The sequence below is a fragment of the Mauremys mutica genome, chromosome 3, assembly GCF_020497125.1.
Source record: "Mauremys mutica isolate MM-2020 ecotype Southern chromosome 3, ASM2049712v1, whole genome shotgun sequence".
Taxonomy (NCBI): domain Eukaryota; kingdom Metazoa; phylum Chordata; order Testudines; family Geoemydidae; genus Mauremys; species Mauremys mutica.
In genome coordinates, this window is record NC_059074.1 from 47,180,234 (window position 1) to 47,203,293 (window position 23,060).

General features: G+C 43.9%; 1 protein-coding gene across 1 annotated transcript in view; it reads left to right on the forward strand.

Moving 5' to 3' along the window:
• LOC123366201 (muscular LMNA interacting protein) overlaps nt 1-23,060 on the forward strand; it is a 159,776-nt gene that overhangs the window by 83,843 nt on the left and 52,873 nt on the right. The window contains exons 7-11 of the mRNA XM_045009425.1: nt 8,821-8,886; nt 8,976-9,059; nt 9,157-9,216; nt 13,003-13,047; nt 18,494-18,538. Of these exons, the coding sequence (XP_044865360.1) occupies nt 8,821-8,886; nt 8,976-9,059; nt 9,157-9,216; nt 13,003-13,047; nt 18,494-18,538 (300 nt within the window). The remainder of the gene's footprint in view (nt 1-8,820; nt 8,887-8,975; nt 9,060-9,156; nt 9,217-13,002; nt 13,048-18,493; nt 18,539-23,060) is intronic.

The following is a 23,060-nucleotide window of genomic DNA, read 5'->3' on the forward strand; positions in this document are numbered from 1 at the left end:
CACATTCTACTTAAGAACTTTTCATAATTAATATTTTCCTGACATTAATCTACTCAAAACATAAATACTGTGGGCTGACTATTCAGGATTATATATGCTACTATTCTTCAGGGCCAGTAGTGTTTTATAAGATTTTCCTATTCTGAGTTTCTACAAAAATTCCCTGCAGAAAATATATCTTCCCATGGAAGTTGCAGTTTACATCACACTGTCTAAAATGTTCTTTAGCAGGCTTTAGCAAAGGGCTAGATTTTCACAGTTCGAAGACAGTGACAAATATCTGGTGTTAAATTTTGATAATACAGTGAAGGCCAAATTGTGCAGTCCTTACTTGTACAAAACTACCATTGAAGACAATGGTGCAATTGACAACTTTAATTTTGAATGAAGGGTTAAATTTTCAAATCACCCGTGACTTAGAAGCCTAAGTACCATTGATTCTCACCTTTTGAAAATTTGGTCCAGCATCAGTCTTGCTTGTATTAAAATCACTAGAAAGATTCCCATTGATTTCAGTGGGAGTTAGCACCTAACCTGTTTAGACATTTTTGTAAATCTCACCCTGAGGCACCTAAATACCTTTGAAAAATTGGCTCCCAGGATCCTAAGTCCCATTAACTTTCAATAAGACTTGGGGTCCTAAGGGCCTAAGTCACTTTTGAAAATGGGATTTAGGCTTATATGCCACTTAAGATAAGTCTACGCTGCATTGTAAACCTGGGCTTGTGGACTCAGTGTTTCCAAGACCGTATTTGAGCATCCACACTACATTGTAAATCATTGGACCAGAGGGTCTCACAGCCATGTTAATGTCTTCATACTGCACTGACTGGACCTTCTCTCTTGGGTCTGAGGCTTGAACAACATCCACACTGCAAAATGACAGTGCTCGGAAACAAGTCATAGCAGGAATTGGGCTCTGACCCACGTCAACAAGCAAGGTCCTAGGACCCAGGTCCTGAGTTCTTGCTGACCTGTGTTAGACTGATTTGTGTGTGGATGGAAGCAGGGTTTGGTCTCAACCTGATTCTGAGCATGGGCTTAGTATGCAGTGTAGACATACCCATAGGTCCTTTTTAGAGTTTTACTTCTGGTCAAGTATTATTAATTGTAGGCTAGCTGATAATAGTTGGCATATTTGAATGTCACACCACGTTTAACAGATACAAACTGGATTTTTTTCTTCAAACCATTTAATACATTTGTTTTTTAAACTCTTTAATGCTCAATTGAAGTTTTTCATTTATTGCAGGTTATATGTTCTTTTATTGAAGACTTGGATGCCAAGCTCTTTCTTGAACATTGATTTCATATATTAAAAGAGAGAAAGCAAGTTCATATAGTATCAGTAGAAATTAGATTTTCTAAGGCAGGATTTGGGTCTTGTGTTCAGATAACTTAGACTACAATGTACTAGATTATGCCTTAAGGCACAGCCTGACCAAGTGTTGTCTGTAAGTTGTTCCCCAAATAGGCATGATAAGTATTATGACTCAAGCACCCCAAGGTACAGCTCCCACTCTGGTTCTCCCTCATTTTGGGGAGAGGAAGAGAGTAATTTGCTACTGGCCTTTACCAACTAACTACAACATCCTCCTGTACCAGCTCAACTGGGTTGGCTGACACACATTTTCCACCTACCAGCTCCAGGAGGGAGTAAGTAGGCACACAGCACCTACAAAGCCCAGGGCACCCAGTCCTGGTAGCCCACACAAAGGAAACCTTCATGTGAAGGTTTGTGGATCAAGTCACAGTCTAGCCCAAAGATATTTATTGCTATTGCCAATAATTTTATTCCAGCTATCATTATTTAAATTTTTGAAGTTAATGTTTTTATAAGGAGAGGTGCAAGAGAACTAGGTTTTAATTATATAAATCACTTTTTTTTTTAGCATATAATTCTTGACAAGATCAGGCTAGTTTAAGTGAAAAGTCTTGGGGCATGTCTGCCCATTGAGCTGGAGGTATGATTTCCAGCTTGAGGAGAAATAGTTGACCTAGCTGTGATTGAGCTGACACCCTAAAAACAAAGTGTTTCTGTGGTGGTGCACATGGTGGTACGGGCTAGCTGTCTTTAGTACAAGCCCATTGGGGACATACGTTGGCTATCTGCGCCATCGTGGCTACACTTCTATTTTTAGCATATTAGCCTGCTCAGAGCTAGTGCAGGGATGTCTCCTTGACCTGGAAATTGCACCTCCAGTTTTTGGAACACGTGTTTCCTTACTACTTATGTGCTGTGCTGAACATATACCCCACACTGGTATCTTTTTCATTACTGAGGCATTTCCTTTCCCCTGTATCACAGCATACAGTGTCAGATAATGACAGGACCAACCCTTCAATCACTGTGCAGAAGGGATGGGACCTGATAACACCGAATAACATATTACCTTTGTTCAGCAAGTATAAGAAAAGATAGGTCACCTACTGTATTCTAAATTATCCCGTGAGCCTTGATTCTTATCCTCCATTATTTAAATATTATGAGGTTAGATTCTAATTAAAAAAATACAGCTCCGGGACAGATTATTTCTTTTTCAGACATAACATATCAATTATTTAGAGATTTCATTTATCAAATGTGCCGTAAAGGTGTCTTTCACTCAAAATGGATCATGAGAGAGGGCTTTATTTCAAAGAATACTGAGCAAACTGACTCAAAGCTACCTATAGTAGAAGTCTTGTTAAAGCTATTCTCAGGACTGTATTAATGCAATGTTTCCCCTGAATAGAAGGAATTTTTAAAATAGAGCCTTGCATAGATAATCCTTTAAATAAAACCACCTTCAGACTCAGCAGCAATTGTTTGTTTTTCAAATATTCTAGAATCAAAATGGATAAGTCATTAATGCAGAACCTCGAGTTATACCTTTCTTAACTCTGGAGTCCCAAGCCAAAAAAGTCCTGCCCTACACTACGCAGCTGATCTTCAGCTCTCAAGAGGGAATCTTTATCATATCTACTGTACTGTTACATATAACTGTTTCTTACAAGTTAAAGTGCTGTTTGTTTCTGTGACTTCCTATTCTGATCTTCACAAACAGCATACAAACATAGTATCATATTTTTGTTTGAAATACTGAGCATGATTTTACATTATTTGGATTTAGCATTCAGGGGTATGCTTTGCTATCCCCATTAAAACCATATCATTTGACTAACATCATATGAGTCTAAAACAACATTTCAAGAGGATTTAAACACCTAGGAAAAACACCAGGAAAGCCACCTAATCACACATTTCCAAGATGAAAATCTTGCATCAAAGAGTCATGCTAAAAAAACATTTACTTCTAGCTAGAGACCCATTGCTAGTTGTAAAATGGGAAATAAATGATTTATCAGTTTGTGTGATTATTAAAATGGCACAGGCCATCTGTCAACGTACAATTTTGCAAAGCAGGCTCTGGAGCTCCCTCTTTCTTTTTAAAAGCCATCACAGACTTTTGAGTTCTAACTGTATCAAAGTTTCATGGTAGTCAATCCTTTCAGTGTCCTTTCCTGGGATCTTTAAGAAATAATAGAATTATACGAGGAGCTGAGGATAGTTGAAGCTCCCTCATGTGGAAAGGATTTTTTGTACATTCACGTCTACACTACGGGATTATTCCGCATTTACATAAACCGGTTTAGTAAAACAGATTGTATAAAATCGAGTGCACGCGGCCACACTAAGCACATTAATTCGGTGGTGTGCGTCCACGGTCCGAGGCTAGCGTCGATTTCTGGAGCGTTGCACTGTGGGTAGCTATTCCATAGCTATCCCATAGTTCCCGCAGTCTCCCCCGCCCCTTGGAATTCTGGGTTGAGATCCCAGTGCCTGATGGGACAAAAATCATTGTCGCGGGTGGTTCTGGGTAAATGTCGTCAGTCATTCTTTCCTCCGGGAAAGCAACGGCAGACAATCATTTCACGCCCTTTTTCCCTGGATTGCCCTGGCAGATGCCATAGCATGGCAACCATGGAGCCTGTTTTGCCTTTTGTCACTGTCACTGTACGTGTACTAGATGCCGCGGACAGAGGCGATTCAGCAGCGCTACACAGCAGCATTCATTTGCTTTTGCATGACAGCAGAGATGGTTAGCAGCCGTTCTGTACCGTCTACCATGCCATTGTAAATTGGCAATGAGATGACGGTTACCAGTCCTATTGCACTATACCTTCTGCTGCTGTCATAGGTGCCCCTGGCTGAGATCAGCCGGGGGCGCAAAAGACAAAAATGGGAATGACTCCCCGAGTCAATCCCTCCTTTATGGTATCTAAAAATAGAATCAGTCCTGCCTAGAATATGGGGCAAGTGTACTAGAGATCCAGTGTATCAGAGCACTAGAGAGCACAGCCTCTCCGTGTCAGATCATGCAGGAATGATGAGCTGCATGCCATTCACAGGGGATGCTCCTGCAACAACCCCACCTGTTGCTTCCCTCCTCCCCCAGCCTTCCTGGGCTACCGTTGCAGTGTCCCCCCCATTTGTGTGCTGAAGTAATAAAGAATGCAGGAATAAGAAACAGTGACTTGTTAGTGAGATAAAATGAGGGGAAGGCAGCCTCCAGCTGCTATGATAGTCCAGACAGGACATTAAGCAGTGTGGGGGAGAGGAGCCCAGCATCCTGCTGCTATGATAGTCCAGGCAGTACAGAATCTTTTCTTTACACATGAAGGGCGGGAGCTGATGGAGCTCAGCCCCCTGTTGCTATGATGAAGACGGTTACCAGCCGTTCTGTACCGTCTACTGGGAATGACAGGGAGGCCAGTCAGGAGCACTCATGGGCTGATGATGAGGACGGATAGCAGTCCTATTGCACTACACCATCTGCCACAAGGCTGATGATGACGACAGATATCAGCCATATTGTACCATCAGCCACCAAGGAGGGGGGGCGAGGATGCTACAGTACAGTGCCGCAGCATCGCGTCTACCAGCAGCATTCAGTACACATAGGGTGACATTTAAAAGAGTCAAGAGACGATTTTTTTCCCTTTTCCTTCTGGGGGTGGGGGGTGGGGGTACATTGACGAGCTATGCCCTGAACCACCGCGGACAATGTGTTTGACCCTACAGGTATTGGGAGCTCAGCCAAGAATGCAAATGCTTTTCGGAGACTGCAGGAACTGTGGGATAGCTTGCGTCCTCAGTTCCCCCTCCCTCCCTCCATGAACGTCCATTTGATTCTTTTGCTTTCCGTTACGCTTGTCACGCAGCAGCGTGCTGAGTCTCTGCTATGGCGTCTGTCTGGAGATTTTTTAAAAATACTTTGGACTTTCGACTTCTGTAACGGAGCTCTGATAGAACAGATTTGCCTGCCCATACAGCGATCACATCCGTACGGTCCTTGCTGGAGCTCTTTTTTGATTTTGTTTTCGGACTGCATCGCCAGCCGTGCTGATCGGAGCTCCACGCTGGGCAAACAGGAAATGATATTCAAAAGTTCGCGGGGCTTTTCCTGTCTACCTGGCCAGTGCATCCGAGTTCAGATTGCTGTCCAGAGCGGTCAGTGGTGCACTGTGGGATACCGCCCGGAGGCCAATACCGTCGATTTGCGGCCACACTAACCCTAATCCGATATGGCAATACCCAGGGGCGGCTCTAGAAATCAGGCTGCCCCAAGCAGCGCGGTGCGCTGCGCCGCCCTTCCCCGGTCCTGCGGCGGGTCCCCTCTTCCCGCGGCTCCGGTTAAGCTCCCGCAGGCATGACTGCGGCAGGTCAACCGGAGCCCGGGACAAGCGGACCTGCCGCAGGCATGACTGCGGCGGGTGCCGTGGTCCCGCGGCTCCGGTTGACCTGCCGCAGGCATGCCTGCGGGAGCTCAACCGGAGCCGCGGGAAGAGGGGACCCGCCGCAGTCATGCCTGCGGCAGGTCCGCTCGTCCCGGGCTCCGGTTGAGCTGCCGCAGTCATGCCTGCGGGAGGTCCAGCCGAGCCGCGGGACGAGCGCCCCCTCCGCAGTCATGCCTGCGGCAGGTCCACTCGTCCCGGGGCTCCGGTGGACCTCCCGCAGGCATGACTGCGGCAGGTCCGCCGGCCCAGCCTCCCGCCCTCCCCGGCGGCAGGGGACGCCCCCTACATTTTGCCGCTCTAGGCACCAGCTTGTTTTGCTGGTGCCTAGAGCCGCCCCTGGCAATACCGATATTAGCGCTACTCCTCTCGTTGGGGAGGAGTACAGAAACCGGTTTAAAGAGCCCTTTATATCGATATAAAGGGCCTCTTAGTGTGGACGGGTGTGGCGTTGAATCAGTTTAACGCTCCTAAAACTGGTTTAAACGCGTAGTGTAGACCAGGCCTAAGGCTTTAGAAATGTATTGATAAGGAAAAATGTGCTAGAAAATGAAGCAACACCTCCCCGCCCCCAAACAAGCAAACAAAACCAAAACCCCTTCAGTTGCTTTGCTCAACACAGGATTCTGAAAATTCATATGGTAAGAAGACAATTTTTACTGAGTGTGGCTGGTACCCAACAGAGTATAGGCCTTCAGCCATTTGAAAAATAATTACACTAGTGGGGAAGTGATTACAGTTTAGATTGTACAGAAATCAAAGTGCCTTGATTCTTCTAATAAAATATCCAGGGTCAGAATCAGATTGTTCATCCATTTCCTTTCTGCTTTACTAGTTTAGCAATCACAGGAATTTTGAAGGGCCATACTGTCAACAATGATCTCAATGAGGTGCATACATTACACCCGCACAAATCTTACATGTATAAGGACAAATGAGCAGTTAAATATGTAATTATCTGATTTACACACTCAAATGCACTTAGCACCTAATTTACACTCTCTGTTACACTTCACCTTGACAATATTGTTCCTTCTGTTTAATATTTGAACGGAAGGTGAAGAATTTAAGCAGGAATGCTGTTTTTCATACTGTTAAACAAGCAAACCAGGATGACAAGCTTGGCTTGTTCTCTCCATATTGCTGATAGCAATAATGCTGCAAAGTAAGATTATTATATGACATGACCAGTGGCTGGTTGAGAAGTGCTAGTTTTAATTTTAAAAAATTGTACTTTTCAAATAATTTACAGCACTTGCATGCTATTTTTTTCAGCCATGTGAAAATTCAAAATATTGCACTGAACAAAAAGAGATTCAACTTTTTTTTTTCTTAGTGATTTCCTGTGCTCAGTATCCTAATAGAGCTGGAATTCTTTGAGAAGCTTAGCAGAGCCTCCATTCTGAGGGTTTATTTGATTTATGTATCTAAATAAAACAGGTTGTTTTTCCAATTTATATGCAGGCACTTTATCAGTTACTCTATTTCCATTTTTGTGAAGGATTTTGAGATATCAGAATTTGTTTTCAGTTTGACTTGGAATGAAACCCCAATATTTAAACATTTTCAACGAAAGTTCTGTTTAAAAAAATCACTTCAGATTGATGGAAGCCTTTCATTTTGATTTAAAATTTTAAATGATATATTATATATATTACAGCAGACAATAATTGAAAGAGCAGCAAAAGTAAAATACCAGTAACTTTACAATTCTGTGTTGAATGCCCTCAATACCTGGGCAAAGAGGGGTATTCTGTGCCTCACTGCATAAACACATGCTTATTTTGCAACCACACTGTCTTGTGTTGTGAGGAGCCCTGACATGTACAATGCTGAGATGTCACTGTTCCCACAGAACCCCACTGAAGCAGGGAGCATGCAGAGGGCAGGGTGACTAACTTTAAATAAATATATTTTGCTCTTTTCATATGTTTTTAAATTAAATAATAAAAAGGAAACCAAAAAAGCACAATGTATTTAAAAATCCACAGATCCTGACCCCTGCAGTCTAGCATAATTCTCCAGCAGATTCCAGGGTAATTATGATATCTCAGCATGGCATCTCCTTGGAAGTCACTTCAAAGCAGGAGCAGGGTAACAGCAACTAGACTGTAGGTCAGAACCTAGAAGAAGAAAGGAAAAGAGGAATGATGTTCTGAATTCTCCTCTAAGCCTGGCTTTTGTGATTATTCAGCACTCACTGGTAGGATTAGAGATGGGCAAATTCATTTTCACCAATTTCAAGCTGATACCAACTTTGTGGGTTTGAAAGTTCGACCTGTACTCAAAGCACATTGGGTTTGTGTTCTGCTTTGGAGAGATTGTGATGAGAGGAAGAGAGAGAAAAATTGAATGGAAATCTAAACAGATACTTATAAATAAGGCACTTCAGCCATTAACGCTTTAGAGAGTTTTCCTTTATCTATACATTTTTTTGTTTAGAACACTCCTCCCCCCCCCCAAAAAAAACCCCAACAACAACCCCAAAGAACACCCAACCCTACTGAATCCTTTGTCAAGTTACGTGGAATCTCAGTGCTTCTTAAACAGGAGTCATTTATTAAAGAAAGCAGCCACAGACACAAAACAAGAGGCTTCCACAGCAATTGGGTTCCAGTCCTATTCTCTTGTTTACCATGGACCACACCTTGTCTGGAATGCTATACAGCACACAGAGACATCTAGTGCCTAAATAACAGACTGTAAGTAAATAGTGGTGGGGAGACAATGGGTTTAAGTTACATGCAGAAAAATTTTCATCTTAGCTACTGTTCTGAACTCCAAGAATAATCAGGCTCCAAATAAAGACATTCACCAGGAGGTTCACCCCTCTCTAATATCACTGGAATTTGGTGCTCTGTCTGTGCAGAACATCTTTAATGTTTCAAGATATGGTCACTTTCATTTGACGAAGCTTAGTACAGAGCTATCTTCTTTCTCAGCTGATAACAGGGAAGTACCAAGTAAGGAAACTTTCACACCGAAAAGCAAGTTTTTATTTTCAGCCAATCTAACATCAGAACAATTTTTATTTATCTCTAGGCATTAGAAGAGCCAATTAAAACAGAAAAAGTGATTGAAGACACTACTTTGGACACACATTCAGAGGTAGGTAATCACAATAAATCTCTCCAGCCAGTGTTTCATTTGGACTCGCAAAGCCAAAGCTAGTTCAGCTGTTGCTTTTACTTTTCCAGATGTGCTCCCCTGCCCAGCTCAGGCAAAAAACTGAAGAACTCTGTGCTGCCATCGATCAAGTCCTACAGGATCCCTTGCCTATGGTAATACAGCACTAATGTGGAATTTAAATGTTTTCTCTCTTTTCTGTCTTCTCTTGTTATTAACAAAGCCTGTGCCCTTTCAAATCCCATTTTTCAGCGCCGGTGTGAATCTTCTCCATCTTCCCTGCACACATCAACGGATTCAGACATAGGCAAAGTAAGTGAGTAAGCATGGCCACATACCATAGATACAAAACCTGTAACATTAGAAAGCTACATATAATCTTAAAAGATGCAAGATCAGTACAGATCCTCCCCTTAGTGTCCAAAAAGACACAGAAAAGAGAGAGAGGATAGAGCAGCTACAGCTCTCGAGCCACTTCCTCTCCACTGCAACATATCTACTTGGAGGCAGGAGTAGTTGCAGTGTATGAAGAAAGGGAATTTGTCCTTTGAAGGTCCAGTAGTCAGGGAAGAATCCAGCGATACGTGGCCTTCCAGAAAGCAGGACGTCTGAGTGAATGGTCAAGCAGCTGGTTGCTGAACCCAGCTGTAGGTGCTGAGTATCCCACTCCTCTAGCCACTTACTGCTGAGCCTCAGCAAGCTTTCTACAGTCCCTCAACCCAGACAATATAGAGAGGGCACGTAGATGGGCAATGATTTAAAACTAGAGACATGGACAGACTTGTTAGGAGAAGTCATAAAGATTGTAACTGTTCAGTTCAGAGGGGAGAGACTGAACCTTTAGGTCCACTTGAACCAGATTATTTGTATTTAGGGGGAAGCTGGCAGTATAGGTATTCCTTCTGTAGGGTTGCTGGAGCCTCCTCAGGCAGTCCTTGCTGTTCCATCTCTTCCTGTCCCTTTGATGTAGCAGTGTACCTGGCAAAGGGGAGGGAACTTATTGGGTTATTACAACAATCTGTAACCAACTAACGCCCCTTTTTGCCCTCTGACTGCAGAGGTGTTAACAGGCCACTTCAGTCTGAATGGTCCCATAGAATATGTATAACTACTTTTGCTAAACAATCTGTTCAATCATGTATTTAGCTGTGACACTCTCAGTACCTTTCCCAGACCTGAAGGAGAGCTCTGTGGAGCTCAAAAGCTTGTCTCTCACCAATAGAAACTGGTCTAATTACCTCACCCCACTTGTATCTCTAACATCCTGGGACTGACATGGCTACAACAATGCTGCATATAATTATTGGCCTTGGTCAAGGCAATTTTGGTGGAGTGGAGAGAGCAAAAGCAGACTGGAGAATGGAGAAGAGGACATCTTGGCAGTGGGTCCAAAGCCCATTGGTGCCAATGGGTCCACTATGAATGGACAATACTTGCTGTTGCTCTGCACATTGTCTGGTCATTTACATTAGTGCAAAGTGGGGGTAAAACATTAGATTCCTGGAATGAGAGTATTCTATACCCACTCCATATAGACTTTTCACTGGTGTAAGTGATTTCACAAGTAGCAGGGCAATGGTGAAGTGAGTCATAGGCCTCATAAGAGAAGGAGGAGGAGGAGGAGGAGAGAAATGGGATGGTAGTTAGAGAAGCAGGTGGGATTGAAGGAAGGGGTTTTTTTTCCATTTTTTTGATACAGGGATACTTGTACATGCCTGTAGCCTGATTCCTCGGTGCCTGCTCCTTGTGTAGTTATTTACACTGAGTAAAGTGGCTGTAAAATGTTACTACAGGTGAGTGAGATTTCTGCTGTGATAGTTATTTATACCACTTTATACAGGTGTATATAATTACACCAGGTGCAAGACAGTGGAGAATTGGACCACAAAGGAAAGAAGCCAGAGTAATGAGTAATGATGAGGGAAATAGAAGGAGTGGGAGGAGAGATACAACAGATATCTTAGTTTAAGTGCCTTAGAAATGCCATGGATTAGACAGACAGCAGAAGACAATTAGATGAAAGAAGACCGTTCTTGCTGGAAAATAGCACAGAACCGAAGATAATTCCAATACATTTCCTATGCAAATAGAAATGAAATCCTGTTTGGGGATTGGATATGTCCCCTTCTGTCTGTTAACAGATTCATTCTGAGAGTTCCCAGAGGTTATATTAGGGAGACCAGATAGCAAGTGTGAAAAATTGGGATGTGGTGTGGGGTGGTGTAATAGGTGCATATATAAGAAAAAGCCCCAAATATTGGGACTGTCCCTATAAAATTGGGACCTCTGGTTGTTACCCGGGGTTCTTTCAACCCAAAGGTCTTGGTAACTTTTACTCTGTGCGAGGAGGTGTCAGGAAATAAATCAGGGGAGACACGGCCATCCGACCGATAGATGGCTGGCACAAACAGGACGGCACAAGAGTGCTTTCACTTAAAGCTACACTTTACTTAGTCTCAAGCACTTACACACGTCCACAACAAGACACCCCCAACCCTTGATAATTACCAAAGCTGAGTGTGGCTTTCAAGGGACACAGTGGCAGGCTCCCGGTGGCCAAATCTTCCATCTGCCAGTGGTGACCGCAAGATGCATCCAGAGAGAGACCAGTCCCGAAGAGTCCCCCTACCTCAAACTTTCCCCCCTTATTTATACATTAGTAATAGAATGACATGTCCCTTAAAGAAACCTTGTTAAGTAACCAGTTTCAATGATCAAGCAAGAGGCTCCTTCTGATTATTGATTAACCAGGTGTGGGTTTTTCCAGAGCCTGCAACCTTGAGACCCCAATAGACATTCTTGGGCACATCCCGTTCTTCTAAAATGTATCAGCAACTTCAACACAATTCTTATCAGGAAGGATGCAGGGTCAAGCTGCCCTTTCTGTGGCACCCCAAACCCCATTCCCTCCTGCCTTCGTCAAGCTGAGACTGCTGAATGGCCAATTTACAGCTTGCTGACTAGGCTGCCTTTAACAATAAGTCATATTGGTTTCAAGCACTTTACTGGTTTGCCAAAGTCTCTCCATACATGGTCACCCTAGATTACGTGGTCACAATAGCAAGGGCAACTATAACACTATGAGGTCAGATACTGGAGTCGCATCTTTGACACACAATAATATAATACAGTCACTCCTCATTTAACTTTGTCCCACTTAACGTTGTTTCAATGTTATGTCTCTGCTCAATTAGGAAACATGCTCGTTTAAAGTTGTGCAATGCTTCCTTATAACATCGTTTGGCTGCCTGCTTGTAAGATTTTGTGGAAGAGCAGTGACTTTACAAGGGAGTATTGCACAAGTTCCACTTCTCTGCCTCCTCCCCCTCTCTCCCAGCGCTTCCCCCACCACCAAACAGCTGTTTGGCGGCGCTTAGGACTTTCTGGGAGGGAGGGGCAGGAGCAGGGAAGCACCCTGTCTCCACTCCTCCCACTCCCTCCCAGAAAATCCTAAGCGCCTAAACAGCTGTTTGGCGGCGCCTAGGACTTTGGGGTGGGGAGGGATGTGGCGTGCTCCGGAGAGGCGGTGGAGTGGGGGTGGGAAGAGGTGGGCCTGGAGTGGAGCAGGGACAGGAAGAGGCGGGCCTTGAGCATTCCTGGCAAAATCCGAGCCTGTTCTCTGGGGAAACTGCCGCTGCTGCAGCAAAGGTGCTTCCTAGCGTCCTTGCCTGCAGCGGACTGTGCCTGTGTGGGGTAAGCCAGGGGCACTTCCCAACCACAGTACAGTACTGTACAGTACAGTATATAATGCCTTTTGTCTGCCCCCCCAAAAATTTCCTTGGAACTCAACCCACCGCATTTACATTAAATCTTATGGGACAATTGGATTTGTTTAACATTGTTTCACATAAAGTTGCATTTTTCAGGAACATAACTACAACGTTAAGTAAGGAGTTACTGTAAGTCAAACAATTACTCAACACTGAGAGCTAAACATTAATGAATCACATCTCACCTCTCTGATGAATGTTTCATAATGGTTGCAGAGTGATGGTTTCTTAGACTTTTAGCAGTTAATATCTTGTTACAAAGTTAAAAGTTCATGGAATTGTCAGATTACTGTTGGTTGCATGTTATATCAATTTATCTTGTGTACAGATGTCTGCAACACTGCAGAGAGCAGCTGGACGGGAAACCAGATATGTAAGTCCCTGTATAATTACTCTGCGTTTTAGCTACAGAAATGTCTTATTTTGTAGGATTAAGCATCCTTCTTGCAATAATAGCTGGGTCCTGCCTGAGGGAAGGGAGTAAATCCATCTAGGACATTGTTATGGCCCCAAAAGGCCCGAGGTACTCTGCAAGAACGAGACCGACTCCACACTGAGAGTAATTGGTTTTAATGAAGGTAACGTGACACATCTGCAACGGGGACCCCAAGCGTTGCTGTCACTGAGACGGGGACCCAGCGCCCTGTAGCTCGGCCTGGGGTGAAGTCCGAAAACAAACACAAAGCATGCTCATTTTATACAAACAGCAGCATATCAGCTCATACATAATGCAATAGAAACTCTCCACCCTCCGGGGCTGCCCCCCTGGCCAACAGCCAGGGGCTTGCCAAGCAGTAGTCCCAGCCGGTTGCAACAGGTTAAAACTAGCATGCTGTGTCCTACAATAACTGGAGGCTGAGAAAGTGGAACTGCCTAAGCTAAGCCGTAACAGAATCTTCCGTGGTTCCCTAGCCTCCTACAGACATGAAAAGTTCTTTACAGCGGTAGGGGAAGTGAATAGTTCAAGGCTTTGGAAATGAGACTTGGCACCTCTCACCACTATTTCAATTCCACCTCAAGCCTTACCGTCCAGTGGCTCTTCAGTGTGGTGATCTCAGTCTAATTCCTTTGTAAACAATGGTCCGTATCACCCAAATACATCCTTACAATTGTGCCTTGGTTGCCATCTACAGTTGCACAGATTAGGGTGAAAAGATGCCCAAACCTCTCCTTCCTCATGCACCTCTGTATAGGAATGGTCCCCAAAGTCTGCTTGAAGTTAAGCCTACAGAGGGGCAGGTCACCCCAAGGAGGGGTATGGAGGACCAAAGAAAGTGTGAAACCTGGCTGCATACACAGGGTTAACATGTGTGATGTTCTTTAAAAGATGAAGCAAAGGCCACTCTGGCTTGCGCCCCTCCAGAACTCCCAACGGTGCTGTGCCAACCTGAGGCAAAATGTCTCACCAGGAGCACTTGCTTGGCATGACATTCCTATTCTCTCATATTGAAAAACCTCAATTTAGTCCTGAATGGGCACCAAATATCCTGTCACCTCTAGAACTGGTCCCCACAGAATGGGGCTAAGAAGCATTTTGTTGAAGAAAATAGGACAGTTAGAGAGGCTGGGGAAACTGAGGGAAGGAGTTTTGGTTTTTCTGTTAAGTTAGGGGATCACAGCATGCTTGCAGGCAGGCCTAATTCTCCTCTGATGGTAATTGCACTTCCACTGCCTCATGCTGTTCTTGTCTTACATGTACTGTGACTGGAAAAGTTGACTCTTTGCTATCCTCCCTCTGGCACCTTAAATACACACACGTGTGCACTCACACACACAATTAGTTATCTTAAGTCATTTGTTTTATTCATTATTCAACATATTAAACTCAGTTAACATGTTTATTCTCCTTAGGATAAGCAGTTAAGGAAGGTACCTTTTTTTACTTATGACCCATTTTTTCATATGCTGACATATGTCTGCTCATTATTCACCAATCTATCTTTCTACTCAATCACAGATCAGGTGCAGTACAGGCAAAAACAAGAGAGATTTTCCAGCTTGTTCCCAGCACACTGCTTGATCAATGCAATTTTGTTTCCTGTGAGCAAGTTGCTACAGAAGTGATTTTTTTCCATTGCATGCAGTTATGTATTTTTTATTGCATACTATGGAATGTGAATTTTGCATGACACAGTGTGCTAGTTTGTTCTAAATAGAAAGGTGATTTTCATTTTTAGTGACATGCAAAACCAAGCTGACATGTTGCATCTTGAAGATGATAATGCATATTGCTCACCATTCCAGTGGAATTCTTATAATCTCTAAACTGTGCCTGAAACATTTCTTTAAGTAGAATTATCCTTACAAGACTTACAGTGACTAGAATTTCTGGCTGAGATACTGTCTTTGGAGCTTACCCCTGTGTGACTCTTAACAGGGTAGGGTTACAGTCAGGTTCATTGTCTTTGATCTTTACAAATGCACTGACATTTTAAAGTCTCACATCAACTCAGATATATATGTCTTCTTGCCCGTGTTTAATTTTTTATATTTTGTTTCCAAATGTGAAATTGTTGGAGTTGTTTATTTGTGGGGTTTGGGGAGCAAGTGAATACCCTAGGCTAATGCACATGAAAGTCCTCAGATGGCTGCTCCTCAAGAGTGCAGAAGGCCAAGACTGCTGCCACCTGCAGGGCTTCCCCAGAAGACAGAAGGGAATCTATCAGGGGTTGAGGAGGCTTTAGGCCTGGAGAAATACCAACAAAATCCTGTGTGTCTTGAGCAGAGATCAGCAACCTTTGGCATGCGGCCTGCTAGGGTGAGCACCCTGGCGTGCCGGGCTGATTTGTTTACCTGCCATGTGCACAGGTTCGGCTGATCGCGGCTCCCACTGGCTGCGGTTCACCGCTCCAGGCCAATGGGGGCTTCAGGAAGCGGTGCTGGATGAGGGACGTGCTGGCTGCTGCTTCCCGCCGCCCCCATTGGCCTGGAGCAGCGAACTGCAGCCAGTGGGAGCCGCCATCAGCCGAACCTGCAGACGCGACAGGTAAACAAACTGGCCTGGCCCGCCAGGGTGCTTACCGTGGCAAGCCACGTGCCAAAGGTTGCCGATCCCTGATCTAGAGGCTTAGTTTCCTGTATGTTCAGCTCCCAAATATTGTGTGTCCAGGGAAGTCCCCAAATTCCTTTTTGTCCGGACCTCCCTATGATCACTTATCCTGCAGGCTGCTCTAACTTACACTCTGAAGCCATGGCCTCCAAGGAACCACGGGGTCAGCTGGGAATAACCAGGTCACACTACACTCCCACCAATAACAGGTGTGATGGAGCAAGGCCGGATGGCTACAGGAAAGTACTCAGGAACAGGTATGTTAGCCCCAGGCTAAGCAAATCCCTAGTACCATGGAAACCAAAATGGCAGTTGCTCCAGGGTAATTAAGGCACCTGGGGCCAATTAAGAACTTTCTAGAAGGCACTGGAGAGAGCTACATTGATTGGAGCACCTGCAGCCAATCAGGGCAGGCTAATCAGGGCACCTGGTATAAAAAGGGGAGCTCACTCCAGTCAAGGAGGAGGAGCCAGAGGAAGGAAGGGCGTATGAGGAGCTGGGAGCCAGAGACACAAGGAACTAAGAACTGAGAGGGTGTACGACTGGAGGATTGAGGAAACACCATACAATCAAGCAGTATCAGACACCAGGAGGATCCTATGGTGAGGATAAGAAAGGTGTTTGAAGGAGGCTATGAGGAAGTAGCCCAGGGAGCTGTAGCAGTCAAGCAGCGGTTACAAGTAGCACTATAGAGACTGCTGCAATTCACAGGGCCCTGGGCTGGAACCCGGAGTAGAGGGTGGGCCCGGGTTCCCCCCAAACCTCGCTACTCCTAATCAGACACAGGAGGAGGTGATCCAGACTGTGGGTTTCATCCAAGGGGAAGACCACTGAGGGGAGGAAATCCGCCAATAAGCGCAGGACCTACTAGAGGGGAGGAGGAACTTTGCCACACAGGGTTTGTGGAAAGAGCCAGTTCTGAACCATTAACACAGCTCTATACCACCCAAGGAATCACCATTTATTGAGGTTATTCTCTGGTAGCTTGCTTTGGCTGTTTTGTGCCACATAAAGGGGCTAAAAAACAACATACAATTAGGTCCAAGGGTTCTATTTTGCACTAGTAAGAAAGCCGTGTCTCTTCTTAATGAATTCAAAAGCTAGGATCTTCTGTGATGGACCTGCTGAGACTGAATTTGCCACCCATTGTAAAGACATATATTATATTAATATCAAACTGTGAGCTCATCCAGTATGCTCACTACCTCATGACTAGTGATCTAGCAATGGATTTTTTAATTTAATTTTTTTTTTACAAGGAAGTTGCACTATGTTTCTTTTATCTGAAATAGCTATTAATTTGTTCAACTGAAATTCAATTTACTTTGAAAAATTAGCATGGTATTTTGACAATATAATTATCATTATTTATATGCATCATTTCTGTTATTGGCTGCTTGTTGAGAAGCTGTCTTAAATGTGCCATTGTTTACAGAAGAAAACTAGATGATTTTTGCATACTAATTTGTTTGTTAGTTAATCAGACACAGCAAAAGCTGTCATCCTGCTAAGCCACTTTACATATTTTCTTTACATTATATTAGTGTATGTATACACTGATTAGTTAGAATTATTGTAATCTACCTCTTGGGAACAGTCTGTACAGATTGTTTGGGTCATAGCTTGATATTTTCTCAAGGGTGTTTTAAAAATGAAGGGGCTGAATTCTCAACTACCAGCATTCCTCCTTGTGTAGCACTTGATACCCATTTTGCACTCACTTTCCACAGATGTAAATGACTTCACAAAGTACATGGCAGTGGAAAGTCAGGCCTGAAAGTGCTGTGGCTGGCCCCATGCAGGCATAAGAAGGTGGGAGAGGGAACTAGGAGCATTCCTTCGTTGTGCCAAGTGCAGGAACTAGCAACAATGTACCGGGGAGCTCTGTGTTGGTGTATGACCAGTGGTGGCACTATTCACCCCACTGGGTTAGTGAAGGTGGGTCCCTGGTCCCACCCCCAGACAACACCAGCCTGTGGAATTTGGTAGGAGCAAGGGGTATGCATGTTCTACTCTCTTTCAGGGTGATAGAGCTACTCTGCTACTGGAAACAACTAGGGGGAATTGTGGTTGAGTCAGTCAGTATCCCTCCTTTGGGATGCTGCTGTAATACCATCCAGTGCAGGCTGTAGGCGTATGCCACAATCTGGCCCTTAATATGCTGCCGCTGTAACATCAAAGCCCAACTATTATAGACGAAGAGTTTTTAATTAACCAAAGAATGCTCTAAGTTTAGTGACCCGGGGCCTTCAAATTGAACATGTCCTGCAGGAAAGGAAGTGTCTTTTTATACAGAAACCTAGTGATGTTCAATGAAATTCACTTGTAGGAGAGGATATTCCCTAAAAGATAGGTAGAATTTTAATGCTCTAGAAACGTCCATCCAGTAACAAGTCCTGTGAGACTTTAGTAAGGGCTTAATTTCACGGGGGGGCTATAAATAGGAATACATGTTCATGACTGTTGTTTGAATTGTCCACCCTGCAGAGGCAAACTTTTACATCTCATATAAAGACTTCTTCAGGGGAATATACTGTTGCTCAAATGCCTTTTTTCCATTAGGAACACAAAAATACCTACAAGTGACATGATAAAATGTAAATGTTGTACTCCTTCCATCATCCAGGAACCACTGATAATCTATGGAAATATTGCTCTTCCTGGTTTCCCCTCTGTAGTGAATAAGCATTCCTTCTCATCCCAGATTGTTTGACTGTTATAATGGATTATGCTAGTTTATGTAACACTGTATATATTTACTCTTTTGCAGGCTAACCTTTACTTACCAACGCCTTCAGTGACAGAGAGTCAACTGGTATGTATCATATGTCTGAACTATGCAGGTTTTCAAATTACAAACATAAAATCTGAAGAAATTATTGGGTCTCTCCTTAGTCTTTGGAAGGAAGCTGTGGTCCCTGTTTCTAGATGAAAGTAATAAGCAATATATTACTCCTTCCATACTGAACATGAATTTGAACACAAAAGTGAGCCAATACCTACAAGTGAGGTGGAATCATAGGACAAACTGCAGGTCTTTGACAGAGGCCTAAGAGACTGGGTAACTTGGTGGTCCACTGCCTCCTAGTGGCCATTTAAAAATCTTTCAGTTTTGTTTGAAAACTTGTTTAAATAGAGGCAAAATTCTGGGGCCCTATTCTTCTTGCTTCTACCTGTTTAAATCAAGAACAACTAAACTGGTGAAAAGTGAGATGAAAATCAGGCCTTAGGAAGCATTTTAAGACAAAAACACAACTTTCATGTAGAGCAACTTCATTTTGTCCTCACAGCAGCCTAGTGAGTTAGGGAAATCTTATTATTCCCCGTTACAGATAAGGAACTGTGCCATATAGTCAGGGCCAGACTGTCAGTATAGCTCGAATCCCATTCAGGCACCTAGGACCAGATTTTCAAAAGTGCCCAGCACCCAGAACTTCCCATTATAGCACTTATTGCTGCACTCCTCTGAAAATCTGGCATAAGTGACTAGGTCATGATGACACAGGAAGTTAGTGATTATGCCAACTTCCTCCATATCTCTGGAACACTAGTCCAGTGCCTTAATCACAAGACCAGCATTGCACATGTGTGTGCAAGGGCAGAATATGACAGATAGATATTCAGAGTCACCAAACAATAGAAGAGCAGTCAGTGTTTATAACCATAGGCACCAACTCCTTGGGTGCTCCGGGGCTGGAGCACCCACAGAAAAAGAATAGTGGGTGCTCAGCACCCACCAGTGGCCCTGCCAATCAGCTCCTCCCCCTTTCCCACAGTGCCTCCCACCTGCCAGTGATCAGCTGTTCTACGGTGTGCAGGAGGTGCTGGGGGGCGAAAGGGAGGAGTGGGGGCAGGAAGAGGCAGAAGGAGGGAGGGCGGGACGCGCTCAGGGGAAGGATCGGAACAGGGTGGGAAGAGGAGGGGTGAGGACGGAGCGGGGCAGCAAGAGGTGGGGCAGGGGTGGGGCCTTGGGGGAAGGGGCGGAGTGGGAGAGGAGCTTGTGGTGGAGTAGGGGTTAAGTACCCTCAGGGAAACCAGAAAGTCGGCGCCTCTTTCTAACCATCTAAAACAGAGAGCATTGAACTCAGGCCCTTGCAGGTTGGTGATATTATCAGGAATTCTAGATGTGGGCTGAAGAGAAGGCTAAATATATTTCAAACATGTTTTAAAAAGTGTGCGAAACCTAGATAATGCACAGCTCATGTGGAAGGGTGTAGCTTAACTCCTAGGTATATGCGTAGTGGTTCTGAGGCATACTTCCAGGTGATTTAACAGCTTGAAGTGATTTTTCTATAATTCATTCATTAGGAGAAATATATATATCATGCAACTTACCGACTTTCCTAAGTTTAAAGCTGCTTAGCACAAAGTCTGTGAAGTAAATTAAACTGTGACTGAGCAGAGTAGCAGTTAAACCTTGAGAATTATGGCATTATAACTCCCTTTGGTATAAAGCAATCTGAACTTAATTCAGCAATCACTTCCCACCAAGTCCTGGCCAGGGCAGCATCCAGCATGGAACACTTAGCAGTTCCAGGGTACACCCAGGGTGTGCTGCTACAGATTCTTCTTCTGGGCCATTAATTTGCCCAGTTTGACCGCATGGCATTTGGGCACTGGGGAATGACATCTGAGGAAGCAGAACTTACCTCTATAGAAGATTGCTTTCCATCACTGAATTGTACCCATCTCTAGGGTGAAATGCAGCCATTACTTTTAAGAACACTATACAATAGTTCAGGAAAGACAATAAAGAAAGCTCTAGACTGTTGAAACTGCAGCAGGAAATGTAGGTAGGCAGAATATAAATGCCTTAAGTGGAATAACACAAAGATTTCTATTATATGCTGGAGTCCCTTGCTGTGTACTAAGTAATGTACCCTAGAGTCCTCTCTCTGAATTCTGTATGGAGGCTAAGTGGCTTCAGGTCTTGTATATTCCTTTAGCGCAGAGTTAGCTGAAAGTGTTATTTGCACTTCATACATTTCTGGACAGTCAAATATTTGTATGTAAATAGAAGTAACCTGCATTACAAAGAGATGCCTATCCAGCTCTAGGAGCTCTGGGATATGTCCTGCTGCTCTGTCAGCACAGCAGCATGCAAAATAATTGTCCTTCCTCCAGCTGTCCTTCCCCCTTAAAGAGATCTGTGAATAATTAGTCAGAGGGGCATATATCATTTTTTTGCCCCAGGCATTTGCCTTCAGACTTCAAGTGCATCTGGGAAGAACTCTGTTAGACCCTCATTCATATCATGGAATGTTTTATTGCATTTATAAACTTGAAATTTGGATAACAAATATAAATAAAGGAATAGTTTTAATTACATATCTTATCCCCATGAAAAATAGTTCATGGCAAAAAGCAACGGCAAGCGAAAATATTTTAAAATAATTTAAAACTCAACTAAGCAAAGCACCTGAGATTGTACTTGTAGTGATCAAAACACATCATTTTGGTATATGCAGAACTGAAGTATCATTAGAGGGAGCTCAGCCCAACCAATGCCTAGGGCGCCAGTACCCACAAAATTGGTGTGTGTGTGTGTGTGTGTCTTCATTCTTTTCAGTGAGATGTACAAAGTAACCTAAGGTCTCTTCCCTCCCTAGGGCTCAATGCTCAACTATGCCTAACAATAGCTGAGCATAAAACAGCCATTTGTGGCTCCCTTATCTTGGGGCCATTTTCTTTACCAAATCCATCAGCCGTATTGTTTAGAGCAGCCTCAAGGCTTCTTTAACCTGCTCTGGATTATAAAGGCCCCTGGTTGATCATTGCAGCAGCTGGGGATTCCCCAAGCATGCTGTGCTCCATGAGAAACAGAAACTAACTCTCTTCTTTTGTTAAATATCATTGCATCTGATGACGTGGGAGTGTTGGTTAAGGAGACAAATTGACAAAAAGCAACAATGAACAGAAAGCATTCAAAATGCAATCCTCTGTGAAGCATCAGGAAACAAAATTGTTGCTTACAGGAAGACTGCTGTAAAATAAAGGGGTTTAATAACTGTGATGAGCAGTGCACACCCTTTGGAACCATAGAAAAGCCCAACATAAGCCCAATTCCTAACATCCCAAATAAAGGGAAGAAGCAGTGATCTAGATAGTGGAACAAGAGCACTCCAGAGGAAGGTGGGACCTGGGAAAGCTCATCCCTCAGCTCAAGAGAATTGAGAGAGGACAACTAGGGCCCTCTGGAGCCTGCTTCACTAATGGTAGCCCCACTTTGTTACTAATGAATTGGAAACCTCTAAGAAAACAAGGCAACTGGGGGAACTGCTCTGCATTTCACCAGGAGGTAGGGGTTTCTGCCTGGGTGGTTCCTGGCAACCAAGCTCCAGACCTCATTTGTTTTTGGTTTATTTGGGTGTTTAGCCATCAGACATTGAGGGATCTCCCAGGCCTCATCTACTCTAATCTTTCAGCTTATTAGCAAGTGTTCCTGTGTATATTCTAAACAGACAAATTGAGCAGTAGGTTTCTTTGGGGGAACATGTGAGAGGCAGAGTGGGGCTGAGAGGCTGGTTTTTGGGGAAAGAATGTTTCAACAAAATTTATCATTTAATACATCAATTTTTGTCAAAAATAATGTGCAGTGACAGCCTAGTGCCTCTGCATTTGTTCAGAGCCACCCAGGTTTGGACTCAAGGATAAAACTGGAAAGAGTCCTGTGGCACCTTATAGACTAACAGACGTATTGGAGCATGAGCTTTCGTGGGTGAATACCCACTTCGTCGGATGCATAAAACTGATACCTCTTAGTGAGTGGGGCCCTGTCTACACTCAGTCAAAATTCTGACAGGTGGTTGTTCTGATTCTGTTGTCTAAATTAATAAATGAAGTGTCTCTAGGAAGGGTTTTCTATTTGTTGTCCTTTAGAGGAGTGTCTGTGAGCTCCAGTAGGCTGCGTGGTTATATCAGGCATTGTGTACATGATGATGAACTGTACAGGCCAAATCCTGACCAGTTCTGAGTATCAGCTGAGTGTGTGCAGCCCCGTTGTGATTATGGGAGTGGTGTGTGCTCAGTGGCTATTCAGAACCTCTCTGGAATTGGCCCAGGTTGAGAACATACCGTAATGGCCAGACACCAGGCAGTTTAAAATATAGCAATAATCGCACTTTATATTTGTTAGTAATGACAGAAAGTTTTATAGGGAGATGACTGCGTAAGACTAATTCATACATAATTCAGTCCTTTCTTGATGTTTTTTTAAAGAGAGGAGAATATAGAGATAGACAAAGACAGAGTGCATACAGACAAGAGAAAAGATTAGGTAGGACTCAAGAGTCTCAGGGAGAGAGAGGTTTTAAAAAGGACTTAGACTTAATCAAAGG